The sequence below is a fragment of the Lycorma delicatula genome, chromosome 7 (genome assembly GCF_047948215.1).
Source record: "Lycorma delicatula isolate Av1 chromosome 7, ASM4794821v1, whole genome shotgun sequence".
NCBI lineage: Eukaryota > Metazoa > Arthropoda > Insecta > Hemiptera > Fulgoridae > Lycorma > Lycorma delicatula.
In genome coordinates this window covers 119,674,658-119,690,256 of record NC_134461.1, presented here as the reverse complement: position 1 = coordinate 119,690,256, position 15,599 = coordinate 119,674,658, and the positions used below count along the sequence as shown (strand labels likewise).

The window sequence follows — 15,599 nt, the reverse complement described above, 5'->3', positions numbered from 1 at the left end:
TTGAAAAATTTATTCATCCATAAATTGTACACCTACACAAGTTGTTCTTCTAGTATAGTCGGGTAAAATAAAATTTAAAAAAAAGAAATTATATTTTCTAAATATAACACATGAATTACAGTATTTTTTATTTAGAGATATTAATAATAGTACTTTTAAAAAGTATTAATAAATAAAATATTAACTTTATTTCTAATAAAGAAATACAGGAAATCAGTTCTTTTTCCTATTTTTTTTTTGTTAAATTAAACGATCGTGTGTAAAAATAAATTTTCATCTATGTTACTATGTTAATAAGAGCACATTTAAATACCTACAATTCTATATAATTATATATTTTAAATGCGGTTACGATGAAACTTCTATCTTTTGTTAAATAGCTATAGTAACACTAGTAAAAATAATCGTAATACTAATACCAGTAAAGATGAGAAGGACAGAAATATTTTTACAAGGGTATAAGGTGGGGGAAAGAGTATAAGAAGTTTCTGACCCTGACATTGGTTAATGCCATTGCCATTGGTTACTGGTACGGTAAGATGTGCTCCTGCGACTCATCGGCATTAAAGGCATTAACAACCTCCCTTGTGTTGTTATTAATATGCTTTTACGAAATTACCCTGACGAATGCCGATCAACGCCAATATCAACCTTTAAGACACTATCCTTTGCAGAAAGTGTTTAATAATGCATACGCAAAAACTGGGGGTAAGTTTAACGTTTATTTTTTTTAATATTATTTTTATTATTAATAACAATTTGTAATATCCTAAAAAAATAATAAATCCTAAGTAATATTTTAAAATTATAATAATGTTTAAAGTAATTTTATTGTAATTAAATAGACACCCCTTATTTTCTATAGTTACAATAATGATTTTTAATATTTCTTTATAATATTGTTTTAATAATAATAATAAAATTAAGTAAACTGTTTACTATTAATTTTTAACAAAAATATTTTTTTAACTACATCAAAATATTCAGTAGTCATAAAAAAATTATACTGATAATAACAAAAATAAATAAGATAAAAATTAAATAGTTAAACCAAGTTTAAATTTATGACAGGCACGAGAACTATTTAAAAAAATAAAAAAAGACTTTTATCATTATTAATTAAAGATCAAATAAAATTAATACGTTTATTTAATTAATTTACCAATTTAAAAAAAAAATTATCAAAAACGTTATGTAATTCCTGTCCTGTAGAAAACTAATAAATTTTTCCACACATTTTTCCATACCTGTGGAAAATCGTCAATAAATCTCTTTAAAATTGTTATGTATCAAAACTTTTCAAAAACCGTTATGCAATTTTTTTTATGCGGAATGGTATTTTTGTACCAAGAAATATTTTTTTACAAAATTTGAAAAAAAAAATTAATTCAAAAAGTTTCATTACATTGATTCCACTTTATAAAGTAATAATAATTAGAATGAGTAAATATAAATGTAATGATAAATCTTATCTACAATATTCTGTTATAGTACTAAAAATATATTTATAAAAATCGCTGTATAGTAAGGTATACACAACACACAGACTTTCATTGTGTGCCCTAGAAGATTTCAGATCATTAAAAAATTTATTTTTAAATAAAATATTTTACATGATTTTTTGTGATCTCAAAATTTATAAGTGCATTCTTTTGCTAACAAGTAAGTGGTAATTTTAAAACTTTATCGAATAAATCTAAACGAAATGAATTCTTGACGCATTGCAGTTAGACCAGAATAAATATTTTTAATAATAAATACAAGAATAACACTATAATGATGTAAACATTCTGAAGTTGCCCGGTATATTTCTCCATTTAGCTTGTTATACCAAATCTTCAAACAAGTTTCTATATATATTTTTTCTGCATCCTAAACATTTCCTCATAGTGTTTTACAAAACACATTTAGCCAACTAAATCTTGGATTCCTTAACATATTATAGCCCACCAATATTTTACTTTTTAACTAAAACATACATCCATGACTCCTTTGCTTTCCAATTCTTCTTAAAACCTTTTCATTTCAACTTTATATTACTCCACCAAACAATGTAGGCTACTATTTTCTTCTAAGCATTAAACAATTTTTTCGTCCTGTTTCTTACAGACCTGTCTTTTATTTTTTATTTTTTTATATTATTAATTAATCAGTTATATTCTGCGCTCTAATTTTTTATAGCTACAAATTTTTAAATGTATGTTTGATATTAACATATTTCATTCCTATATGACACAACAGTAATAATTAACTACAGATGGAATGTTCCTACATAAAAAATATAAATTAAAAATTAATTATAAACATGAAATAGATTTTATAAAATATTTTATTATAAAATTAATTAATTCTACTTTAAAATCAATATGAGATAAAAATTTTATATGTACTTTGAATTACTAAATAATTTTTTTTTTAAATCTTTTATGACAAATTATTTTTTTAACACATTAATGCTACTAAAAAAGAAAAAAAATTGCGTTAATGAAAGCTTTACAACATATGTTGAGTTTAACAGGGTTTTCGAATGAACTCTTAACAGTTAAGTTTATTACTGCTTATAAAAGCATAAAACAACCATAGCATAGAGGCTGGTAAAATTAAGAAAGGAAAATAATAATAAAATTCACTGGAATCATAGTTATTTATTTAAATAGACAACTAATAAATTAAATAATCCAGAGTTATAAACAACAAATAATAACGATAATAGAAATTTTAATTTACTTAAACATTATTTTATTTTATTGAAAATAAATAAACAACTGTATATATAGTATTTTAATTTTTACTCCAAATGTACGCTAAATATATTATTATAAAACAAAATAATATAATCATGTACTTTCTCATAACATTTGACGACAAATACTAAGCAAACCTATTTCTGATAATATCACAGATATATATATCAAAACAGTAAATATTAATGAATATTCCCTTAAGAATAAAATTAATAATTTTAATAAAATGTAGGAAATTAAAATATCATATCTAATATTACTGAAATAATAACTTATCGATTCAGTTAAGTAGTCGTTAAAAATATCCATCCATAATAAATAAACAATTTAATTACGAAACTACTACACCGCCAACATATTAAATAATAAAAAAACTGTAATATTTTTAAAACAGTATTTTATAATTGTATAACTAAGGCTTATTGTTAAAAAAATACAACCGTTTTATGTTATTGATTTTGCATATCAGAACTTAAATTGTGATCAATGAACCATTAAATAAAATTATAAATTGAAAAAATTTTTTAAATCGATAATAATGTTTTCATAATTAATTTTTGCATAATTCTTTTCTAAATTTTACATTTTATCGTTTTTTTTGCAGTAAGAAAAAATATTGGGAAAATGAATTTAAATTAAGTAAAGTATTAACTTCAAGTTTTTTCTTTAAGTATATAAATATATTAAAGAATTTACATGAAAAAATTATATTTAGATGAATTATACAAGTTTACTGTGATATAGTGATATTATAATCCAGAAATAACAAGTTTGTGTTTGAATTATATTTACCAAACAGAAACAATCCTTATTTTAAAACATATACAAACATGCACATCATATTCTGTTCATTTACAACGCATATATTACATAATACACAAATTACCAAGAACGATTATAAGAAAAAAAAACCTTAAATATCCTCCATGAAAAATTAATCTTTACAACAAAAAAAAAATCCCTTTCGGCACATCGGAAGGCAGAAGTAGATTTCACCGGTGCTAAATAGGGGATAAAAAGATTTCCACCTTAAAGTTAAAAAAACACTTCAAATTTACTCAATACGACAATGGTTGCATTTGAAAAAAGTTTCACATGTTTAGTATACGACGTATAGTACGTTTAGTATTACAATTCCAGCAGCATTTTGGTCATCCCTTGCCGTAAGGGTTGGTCATATCAAAACTTGTTTCAGACAAAAGTTTTAGGTAATGTTTAAATGAATAACGACCACTTTAAACCGATTCGATAATGTACCTATTAAGGAAGGTATGAGTTTTTTTATTTTCGAAACCCCATTTTTCCACCCCCTAGGCCAATGGTTGGTGATATCAAAAAACTTTACTTAGATAAGTTTTAGGCCCATCCAAAGCATAGTAGAAACTTTAAACGAATTCGATATTTTACTTAATAAGAAAGTTATAGCGATATTTTTTTTTCGAAAAAACCCTCCCATTTCCAACCCCATGGTCCGTTTTTTCCATTAAAAAACTCGACCGAAATTTTGGGTAGTCATATTTTATGTATCAATTTGAAAGTAATTGGAGCAAAATTACGGCGTTATCGTGTTCACAAGAAAGTGAAATATATATATGAGTATATAAATATATATATAAACCTTTGAGCTGACGGTGGTTTTGGAGTCTGAGGGATGTGAAACGCGAAGATTTGTCGAAATTTTCCGGAAGGCAAATCATGGTACCCATTACAACAGGTAGCTTTCTTATAAAATCTACCTAAAAACTAAAACTAGAGAAAAATAACCACGAATTACTATAAATAAAAATTAATTATTTTACGATTGAAATATTAGTTTTTTAAATAAAAAAATAAAAATTAAAAGAAAAATAACGGAAAATAGTTTAAACACGAACATACATAATAAGAAATATTTAATCTATTTTTTCCTTTTGTTTTAAATGAATATTTACATAAAATTTTTCTACAGTAGAAACAGGACAAAATAATCAAATATACGTATAAATTAAAATCAATAATAAATTAACTGATTGTATTAACTTATAATTAGCTTTATTGATTATTTTATTAATTATATTATTGATTATATTATCGTAAGAAAATAAATTTTATTTTCAAAATCGCAAAAACTTACAGATATTTATGTATGTAATGTAACTGAAAAATATTAAAATTTTAAACAGAGTGATTACACGTAAAAAGTCTGAATAATATTAAATATAGAAAGAAAATAAAAATTCGTTTATTGTTTAATGTTAACATTCGTAACGTTTTTTAAATGTTAATAAAAACAGCAACGAGCTTATCGAACGACATGAGTTAGCAAAAAATAAAACACATGTTTATAAATATATATTAGAAATTCCTTAAGGTAGTTGGAGAGTATTAATGTTTATTACTTTGGAGTCTCGACTAAAAAGGTATTACCCATTACGGTAATTTTATATCATTGTTTACTTAATTATTATTAAAAATATGGTAAACAAAATAAATCATATCAATAAAAGGAAAAAAATATCGAGATTAAAATATATATTTATTTTAATAAATAATTATTTTGATCAATAGATTAGAATCCACATTAATTGAAACTAATTAGGATATAAAAAAAAATACAAGAAGAACAAACTTGACCAGATGCAATGCACGACCTTAAAAGGAAACTTGCTGGTTACAACAAGCGTTTTTTTTTTTAATTATTATAAAAAAGTCTATAACCTTCCCATCAATTCTTTCAGACTGGAAATAAAACAAAATGATATCGTAATTAATATTCTACATCGGTATTGTAGTACCAAATAAATATTATAAGACACTGTTATATAATTATTATGTCTTATAACCTTATAATCTGATACTTTCAAATATTATAACGAATTTAATAAAAAATAATAATAATTTTCATTAACGATTTCTGATCAAAAATATTTCAATTATGAGGTCTTACTATCTATCTATCTATGCACGCAGGTAATTTAAAAATTATAAATTTTTTACTCATACATAATTCAAAACAATACTTATCCGTACTAAGAACCTGCTCTGTATATAATAATATACAGCAAAAGTGATTAAAGTTGCAAATATTTGATTACGTACTATTTTTTTTTTGTAGCTATTTAATAGCATTATTATTTTCAAGGTTTATAAAAAAAAAAAGAAATACTACTTTTGCTCATTGAAAATTATCATGTACATACATTGTAAATAAAAATAAAATACTAAGTTGATTTCTCTATTTCAAAAACAAAACCCTCAATTGAAGATAAAACAATTTACAAATTACGACAACGATTTTCGTACCATATGTACCTAATATGATAGGAATATTAATAAAAGTAATTTTTTCTTAAATCTATATTTTTATATATATATATATGTCGCCGCGAGATGATAAAAACGGAGATTTTATCAAATCCCTCAGGTAGATGATCAATTCACGGAAGATGTTAAAATTACAACTGTGTGGGGTGATTTCCCTAAAGAAAGTAAGTGATTTGGACAAATCTCGTAACTGTTTTAGTGAAAAGATGAAATAAACAAGTCAGGAATAAAATAACGAAGGGTAGAAGGTGTCACCACTTATTTATTTAGTAAACCATGCATTATTAAATGTAGAGTAGGTAATACACAATAGTCATTGAAACACAAATTATTTATTCGAAACTAATTGAAAAAACTTACTTAATTAAGTAATTAAGTTAAGTTAAGTAATTAAGTTACAAGTTTTTCATAGTTTTTTCAATTAGTTTCGAATAAATAATTTGTGTTTCAATGACTATTGTTGTATTACCTACTCAACGTTTAACAACGCATGGTTTACTAAATAAATATCTAAACAATATTATTTCATCTTTTCATTAAAACAGGGATTTGATCAAATCACTTACTTTCTTTAGGGAAATCACCCCACAGAGTTGTAACTTTAACACCTTCTGTAAATTGATCATCTACCTTAGGGATTTGATCAAATCTCTGTTTTCATCAATTCCCTGCGACATATATGCAAAGTAAAAGAGGGGCAAATGACACAAGTTACAGCTGTTTTTACTGAAAACAGTGAAGAACATTGTGTATGGAATTATTACAGCTAGAACATTGTGTATGGAATTATTACAGCTCAGCAACAGTTAATTTCATTCGTTAACCAAAGAAGAATAATCCGTAGTACGAGAGGAAGTATTCAGTTAACATTAGGTCTGTATAATTAGAAAAATATCTAAACCACCCTGGTAACTCAAATAGTAAAAAATATATTTAATATAAAATATTTAGGGTCATCATAAAAGAATGATGGGGTTTCAGTAGCTCAACAACTCACCGGGTCGGTCTAGTGGTGAACTCGTCAACATAAATCAGTTGATTAAGAAGACGAGAGTTCTAAGGTTCAAATCCTAGTAAAGGAAGTTACTTTTATACGGATTTGAATACTTGATCGTGATACCGGTGTTCTTTGGTGGTTGGGATTCAATTAAGCACTCATCTCAGGAATGGTCGACCTGAGACCGTACAAGACTAAACTTCATTTACATTCTTACGTACATGTCATCCTCATTCATCCTTTGAAGTAATACCTTACGGTGGTTCCGGAGGCAAAACAGAACAAGAAAGAAAGAGGTCAAAGCATTAGAGCAATTTTTAGGTATTACGTTGGTAGCACTGAAATCCTCTACTCGAAAAATTTGTGTAATAGCCATCTTAACCACTTCATCAGTATTATGTATTACTGCTGAGGTGTAGTTCTTTGTGTTTTCCTATTCATAAGAAAGCACAGTATCTTAAGTTCAGCAGGTATTTTGATACAAATATAAAATGGATTCACCATATGAAAAAATATACGACGCTATTTCAAAGAAATAGAACTGTTCTCAAACAGAAATTATCTGGAAGGCAACCTGTATTAGAAGAAAGTGTTAGATGAATTAAAAAATCTACAATTAAAATTCCTAATAAATTCACTGATCATCCTAGTCTTGAGTTATTTATACCAAAAGCTACCACTCCGAAAAAAAATAAGAAAAAAGTTATAAATTAAACGAAAACTATAAATAAAAGTTTTATCACCAAAAAAATAGAAAGTTAAAAAAGTTCCACGTAAAAGTTTGCACTTATATCCAATAAAAAATTAAGCTATTAGTGAAAATGAATTTTTAGATTATGTAATTAGTAAAATGAAGCTAATGGAATTATATTTTACCTTAATGGATGTGTTAGTATGATAAAATTCACAAATACGGGAAATTAAAAACCGATATATAATTTTCGAGAAAGTATACGACACGTTGTTTGGTGTAGCTTGATGAAAAATCACGTAATCAGGCCTTTTGTCTTTGCTGAAAAGACTATTAATGGAAATGTTAATTTTTATAAACAAAATTACTAGTGGTTTCCTCAACAGGATGTAAAATAAATTTATTTCCAACAAGATGGAGCATCTCACCCTTTAATGCATTCGTTAGCCAGGCTTTGAATGAAAAATTTTGCAAAGATGGATAGGTCGAGAAGTTCGTATACTCTGGCCTCCAAGAAGTCCGGACCTAATACCTTATAAGTTTTTTATTGTGAGTTTACATTAAGAACATTATTTACTCACAAAAATTACGTGATTTGAATCGCTTAAAGGAAAGAATTAAGGAAGAAATTGCAATCATAACAAAAGATATGTTACATCGTGTGTGGGCATAGACAGAATATCAATTGGGCATTTGTCAAAGGGCGCATATTTTGAAATCTATTGATTATACAATAAAAAAATATTTGAAATGATTAACATGAAAAAGCTATTTGAAAATATTTAACAAATAAAACAATATAAACTACAAATATTTGAAAAAAAAAATTATATCTTAAACTCGTTTATGATATTCCTTTATTATATGTAAATATTACATAAAAAAAGCTGACAACACAATTCCTTCTATTGTACGGCTTACACACAACTTAATAAAAAATATTTATTATTTTATCTAAGTATAATATTTTTTTCATTTATTTAATTTAATTATTCTAACTATAGCGCGCGCGCATATCGTATTTAATTCGCGCGAGTGTGGCGCTACTAGCGGCGATGGTTGGCACTAACTAAACAAATGTAATTTCACAACTTCCATAAAACAAATTTCGCTTGTTCGGTCGGCAAGCTGGTGTAGCCGCAAGACTTAACGCACTGGATACCGAGTCGACCGGGCGGTCGAGTTCGAAACCCTATTGTAAGTTACTTTTATACACTTTAAATATTATTCATTTATTTAATTATACAGCTCATCTGTGACGTCACAACAAAGCAGTCAACCACAACAGCATTTTTTGGGAGTGGGGGTGCTATTCTGCAAAATTTTTTTTGCAAATATTGTTATTTTTAAATTTTTTAAAATGTGCCTAAGAAAATTATGTCCTTAATCAGGCAAAATCTCGAGATACCGTGGGTGACCTTGCTCTTCAGCCTAACTCTCTTGACCTATTAAATTGAAAATTTAATGGCATCAATGCTCCATAAATTGAGGTACTCTGACCAAGTTTGGTCAAAATCCGTCCAGTAGTTCTGGAAATATAAGGTGATTTAGAGGCCAATGCCGAACACACAACTACATACGAACATTAATATCCGGAAAATTTCTATCCGGTTTTTTGGGTTCCTTAAGTGTTAAAACGTCAAGATCCGGTGAAAACCAAATATTCTCAATTTTGATCGATTACAATACTTTCCCTAAATAGCGCTATTTAGACGGGGAATTAAAAAAATATATATAATAAGAATTATAATATTACATACATATAATCTAACTTTATAGTTACATATATATATATATATATTATACACATAGGTACTTATGAGATAAAGTAAAACTTAAAAAAGGTCAATAAGTTTTTTTTTTAATCTACCGTTTTATCATAAGGTTAACTAATTTTAAATATTTGTATATGAATGCATGAGGCAGTAACAAAAAAAAAATTATATTATGTATAGTACAAAATAAAAAAATTGTATATATAATTACATAAACACACATTTTTTAGTTATATTGTTTTGTATAGTCCTTAAATGGCTATATCACGCGCACGTATTTAATTACAAAGTAATTACAAACTGAATGAACGGTAATATTTTGCTATGTCATTCAAATATACTTGTGTTCTTATTAACTAACTAGTACTACTGGTATGAAAATCACTTAAACTTTTGTAATCAAAACCGCGTGAATAAAATATTGAAAATTAATCAGGAAATTTTTCCATAATATAAAATGAAAATAAAAAAAAAATTATAAAAAAAAGAAAAAAAAAACATAAACAGCTACATGCATTACAATACGAGTTCAGAGGACAATAATTGGAATGCATATCAGGAAAAACACGGATTTTTGTTGTATGTAGTTTTTAGAATCAAAAACAGATTGGATCGAGGCAGCGGAGCATGACCGGTATAGAAAAAGAAGAAAAAGAAATTGTCCAACAAACCTGTGTCATCGTCCAGAACACGAGGACTTGTTTTTTTTATTATTATTATTTCCCCCTATATACGAATACGATATTCGTAAATTTTATACTTAATAACAAGTTAAATTTTATCTAAATGCATTTCCTTGTTGTGCGAGCGTTAGTGTGCGTAACATCTCATTTACATATATTACACGATTTGCATTTATTTATAAAATCTACAATCTTCTAACATCCTTCGACAATCCTTTTAGTAATACGTATAAATTTAAATTAACTAACCGACATCAAATGTAAAATATCAACCATGCTAATCGTTTTATGTAAATTAGCTCGCATTTTTTTTTTTATTTTTACTTTATCCACTAATTTAAATTTATTTGCAAGTAATATTATTTATTTAATCGTAAGGGTTATTCGTTAGTTAATGAGCTATATCTATTGTGAAGTATCTTTATAATATTACAAGCAATTATCGTAATTTAAAACCAATTTAAATTTATTTTAAATTGCATTATTTAATATCTGATCGATATATATTATACGAGATATTTAAAGTAATTCTTTGGCAGCTTCTACAAAAATATCTTTAATTAATTACTATTTATTTAATATCTACCTAAGGTTTACTTTTTCAATTTACGTTTCTTTATCAACCTTTTCCAAAATCTTTTATATTATATTACTTAACTAATTAAAAAATACAGTAATGTTTTTAAAAAAGTATGAAATTTAAAAAAATGAGTTTACTACTTAAAAAATCTTTTAAAATACAATTTTTTTTTTTTTTAATAAAAAAACTTCTGGTTTATTTTTCAATTTATAAATAAACCTGTTTTCCTGAAAGTAGCTTATTTCAAATTCCCTTCGGCTTTTTTTTTATTAAATAGAAAATAAAATAAAAAAATTATATTATTTGTGACAAATAAAGTTTGTTTTAATTACTATATATTTTATTACTTACCTCACAAATAACATTCCTTTTTCAAAAATAATTTTTTTACAAAATTATGTTACTTCTTACTCGTAATTTTGGTATTATTTCTTATAAAAAATTTGGTCGATAACTTATAAAATATTTTTCTGTAAATATGGAAAATATTATTGAGATAATATTAGTTTTTATTCGTTTAAAAAAGAAAACCTTTGTTTTATTAAAAAAAATTCATTAATCAAATTAAATTGTTCAATTTAACAAAAAGAAGTCTTTAGAAATATAATAATATTGTCCTCGATTTTTATCGTTAAAAACGAAAATGTTATAAGACTATAATACTCGACTGAAATAAATTATCTATGGAATAAATATATATCAGTGGCAACGCATAATTTATTTTTCACCGCCCAACAAGTTCGAAGCCAAGATTAATTTTTGTAACGTGATCTTCTTCAATAAGTAACTTGTATACAAACTACTTATAAGACAGCTAAAACATACTTTTCTGCTTGTTGAACTTCCACTCAGATATAAGATAATCCAACTTACTCTCTTATAGTTCCATTTTGTATCCAATCCACCCAGATAAAAAACTTTATGCTTAAAAAAATGTCGTTCTGCTGCTCATACCAAATTATCTCATACATAATTATTTATATACTGTCAGTGTAAAATAGATTTTATTACAATTCCACCAAAAAAAAACCTTAATTTGTTTATCCCTTCCATTTCCGTAAAAGATAATTTGATATAAAACTCAATATCCGGATTTCATTCCATTATTATGGCTATTTAAATTTTAAATGCCACCAAGTGAAAACCACTACTTGTAAACCAGATTTTTCTAGGTAAATATGTTATTTAAATTGCTACTATTTATACAAAGAATAAAATATAGTATCGCAGTATTATAGTCAGCACTATCAAATATAACACCAGCAGGTTGACCATAAACTGAAACATTGATATAATATTTTCTTTTTTATGTATATGCAAATCATTGAAGAAATAAAAATTAATTAATTAAAACTTCTTGATTTTTCTACTGATGGTTATCGAATTTCATGACTTAAAACATAAAAATATTATTCATGAAAGATTAATAAATATATCTCTAATAACAGTACCTTTCTTTTTGTTCAAGAACTAAAATCAAACAATTCTTTCACTCTTCCTCGATTTCAGCAACACAATAAAATAATAAAATTTTTTGGTAATTGAATTCTGAAAAAAAATTTAAGAAATAATCAAAGGAAAATAAGTTATTTTTTTTACTGTTAAATGAACTTTTGATAAGAATGTATATCTGTTACAATCCGAACTCAATCGAACAATTCTAAGCCTAGATGTCACGCTTGTAATATCTACCGCTTCCTTTTCTTCCTCCTTCATGTTGTCGAATTTGATCTTTAAAGCTCTTTTTTACTATCTGTCTCCACATAAAATCCTAAAACATATTCTTAAAGAAAACGAATTGTAAAATCGTCATTTTTTCTCTTCAAAATTTCCTTGGATCTGAACTTTTACAACTTTCCTCCTTTCATAGTAACAAAAGTGCAACTTTCTTCAGTAATCTCTTCGTGGGTGCTCTTCCTTTATATTCTCGGTCTTTATTTTTCAGTCACTCTGTAGTTAACTTTAATGTAGATAAAATTAAACAGAAATTACAGAATAATTAAATAAAATCAAACAGAAATTAAACTAGAAAATTCAAAAATAATACGATTCTAACTTATAATTTTCAATTAATATTAAAAAATCAGATGTTTCACCTACTCTATTACATATACGCATATGTAATTAATAATGCTTATTAAATCACATATACATAATTTTAAAAGTACATAAATTTTATATCACTAATAACTTCTGATTTTATTCTTTTTTTTATCGTTATTGAATTATTAATTATTGTAAAAAAATTTTACAATCACGGGTTAATAATTATTAATAAATCTATATATTTAAATTTAAAAAGAGTTAAAAAATAAACAAAAAAAAAGTTTAAAAAAGGAATGAAATCTGATTTGAACCTATCTGCCTTCTCCTTGTAAGGAGAAGGAGGCGTCCCCCACCCACCGGCAGCACGTCCGGCACGGCAGATTAGCCTCCCCGGTCTCGGATCTTTTATTTTCCATTTGCCATGCCTCTAATCCCCCACCTCATGGCCAAGGTCCGGCAACGCCGTCCCTCAGCCCCTCGGCAGGGAACCGGGTCTCGGTCTTTATCTTTTGCCATGCCTCAAACCGGCGGCACCGACCCCACTAAGCACCAAGGCACCCGCAGGGCCGACACCGCCGGCCGGGACTCGGTCTTAACTTTACCCCACAGTTCCCAAGGAGTTCCTTCCCTTCTCAGGAATCCGCACACCTCAGCATGCGGGCCCTCCATGGAGGGACTGTCCTCCCTTCCCTACTTTAACTACGACCCCCGTCTTCTGTCTTCGTCTTCTTTAATACGGAGAATTTCCCCCCCGAACTTCTTGAACCAGTCCCAATTTTCCTGACTATACACCATCCCATTAATTAAATTGTCAGGGGTCAGTCTATTAATTAAAATTTGCCTTCTATTATCAGCCCATCTGGGACATGCGAAGATGGTGTGTTCTACATTGTCGATCTCCTGACAATAAACGCATAGTGGGGTTGCCCTCTTCCCAATTCTGAATAAATATTGACCAAAATAACCATGGCCTGTCAACAGTTGCGTGCTATAGAAGTTCACGTCACCCAGTCTCTTACCAACCCATGTATTTATGTTGGGGATTAGCCTTCACGTCCAATCCCCAACTCTTGAGTGCGCCCACGCACTCTGCCACTCTTGCTGTATTAGCTCTATGGTCTCACCTCTGGGAAGTCCCGTGGCTCTTAATGTCCTCTTTCTAATTTGCAAATCTATAGGGGGAACTTCTGTTATTATACACAACGCATCATACGACACTGTTCTGTAGCCTGCAGCATAGTACGTACAGACGTCACAGCGAAGCTAGTCAAATCGGTTCAGGGATGGTCACAATGGATATTTTCGTTGAAATCTGGAAACCGACATTTTTTGCAATCACAATACTTCCTTTACTTCGTACAAGGAAGTAAAAATATACAGAGTGTATCACGAAGTTCTCCCAGGACTTTCATAACCTACTCTATTTGTGAAAATATTGTAAAAAGTTCATATAAACACATATGCTAAAATGCTTTTTCCGAGTTACGGCTAGTAAAAGATTTCGCTCGGATTTCAGCTACCCCGGTGAAATGAGGTCTTATTAAAATTTTTAGGACGTTAATTAAGGGGAAAAATTAATAGTTTCTTATGGTTTTTGACCTGAAAATTGAATAAATAGGTCCCAGAACTGTATCTGCAGTAAATTTTGAGAAATCTGGGGAGTGAAAACCAATAAACCGGGGTAAAAAACCCCTGTTTTTTATGTTTGACATAAGTTTTGTTGAACCATTTTGTTCAGATTTAGACTTTCTACAATTTTTGTTCACAGTTTTATGTATTTATTACCAATTTAATTGGTAATCAGTTTATGGATAAAAACTGAGGACTTGCTACCAGTTACGTACAATGTCCTTTAAGAAACCGTAAGACATATGTTTATATGAACTTTTTTCATTATTTTCACGAGTAGAATAGGTTTTGAAAATCTTGGAAGAACTTAGTGATACACTTTGTATATAAGTATATCATCGTAATTTTATATTCTTCCGTGGTAAGAGTATGTAATAATTCGTTAATTTTAATCCTGAAAAAGTAATTCTAATCACAATAATTATTTTTACTAATTACATTTTGCTAAATAAAATAACAATTTATTATTTAAAAATTGATAAATTGAAATATTAGCAATAAATGTATTAATAAAATAATTTAAAAAAAATAAATAAATAACAAGAACAAGAATAAACAACAGCATTCCACTTTACAATTATTAATTGATAAAAAATCTATTTCAGTGAAAATTAATTAATTTTAACACGTAGAATCTTTTAACATTTATTGATGACTATATATGGTACGGATGATTTAAAAAGAAGAAACATAATAATACCAATATCTGCGGTCGATTACCGGTTTGAGGGCGGATGAGTGTGTGGGACGAAATAATAATAATAATAATAAAAAAGAAGATATGCTTAAATAAGATAAGAAAGAAAGCAATATAAAAAAAACAGAACAGGGGGATAGAATACAACGTAAATAAAGATGAATAAAATTATGCAAACGATAAAAAAACCTGTTCCTTGTTAAGAATAAATAAGGTAATTTTGTTTAATTGTATTACTGGCTTAACTTAAACCAGTTGACATTCGTTTTAAAAAATTCTCCGAATTTTGGTTAAGTTTTACGAGTAAAATTTTCCAATTTTAAACGCGGTTATAAATTTTTATATATTATTATGCTTGAGATTTTCTTATTAATAAATAGGAAAACCTTTAATGAAAGTAAATTTAACTACCTCACACTATTTAATTTAGATCTAAAAGATATTCTATAATGTA

The 15,599-nt window shown here is 27.1% G+C and overlaps 1 protein-coding gene across 1 annotated transcript in view; it reads left to right on the top strand.

The window, feature by feature from the left end:
• Positions 1 to 515: 515 nt before the first annotated feature.
• LOC142327730 (uncharacterized) overlaps positions 516 to 15,599 on the top strand; it is an 80,718-nt gene continuing 65,634 nt past the window's right edge. Inside the window, exon 1 of the mRNA XM_075371019.1 lies at positions 516 to 708. Within this exon, the coding sequence (XP_075227134.1) occupies positions 540 to 708 (169 nt within the window). The 5' untranslated portion in view covers positions 516 to 539. The remainder of the gene's footprint in view (positions 709 to 15,599) is intronic.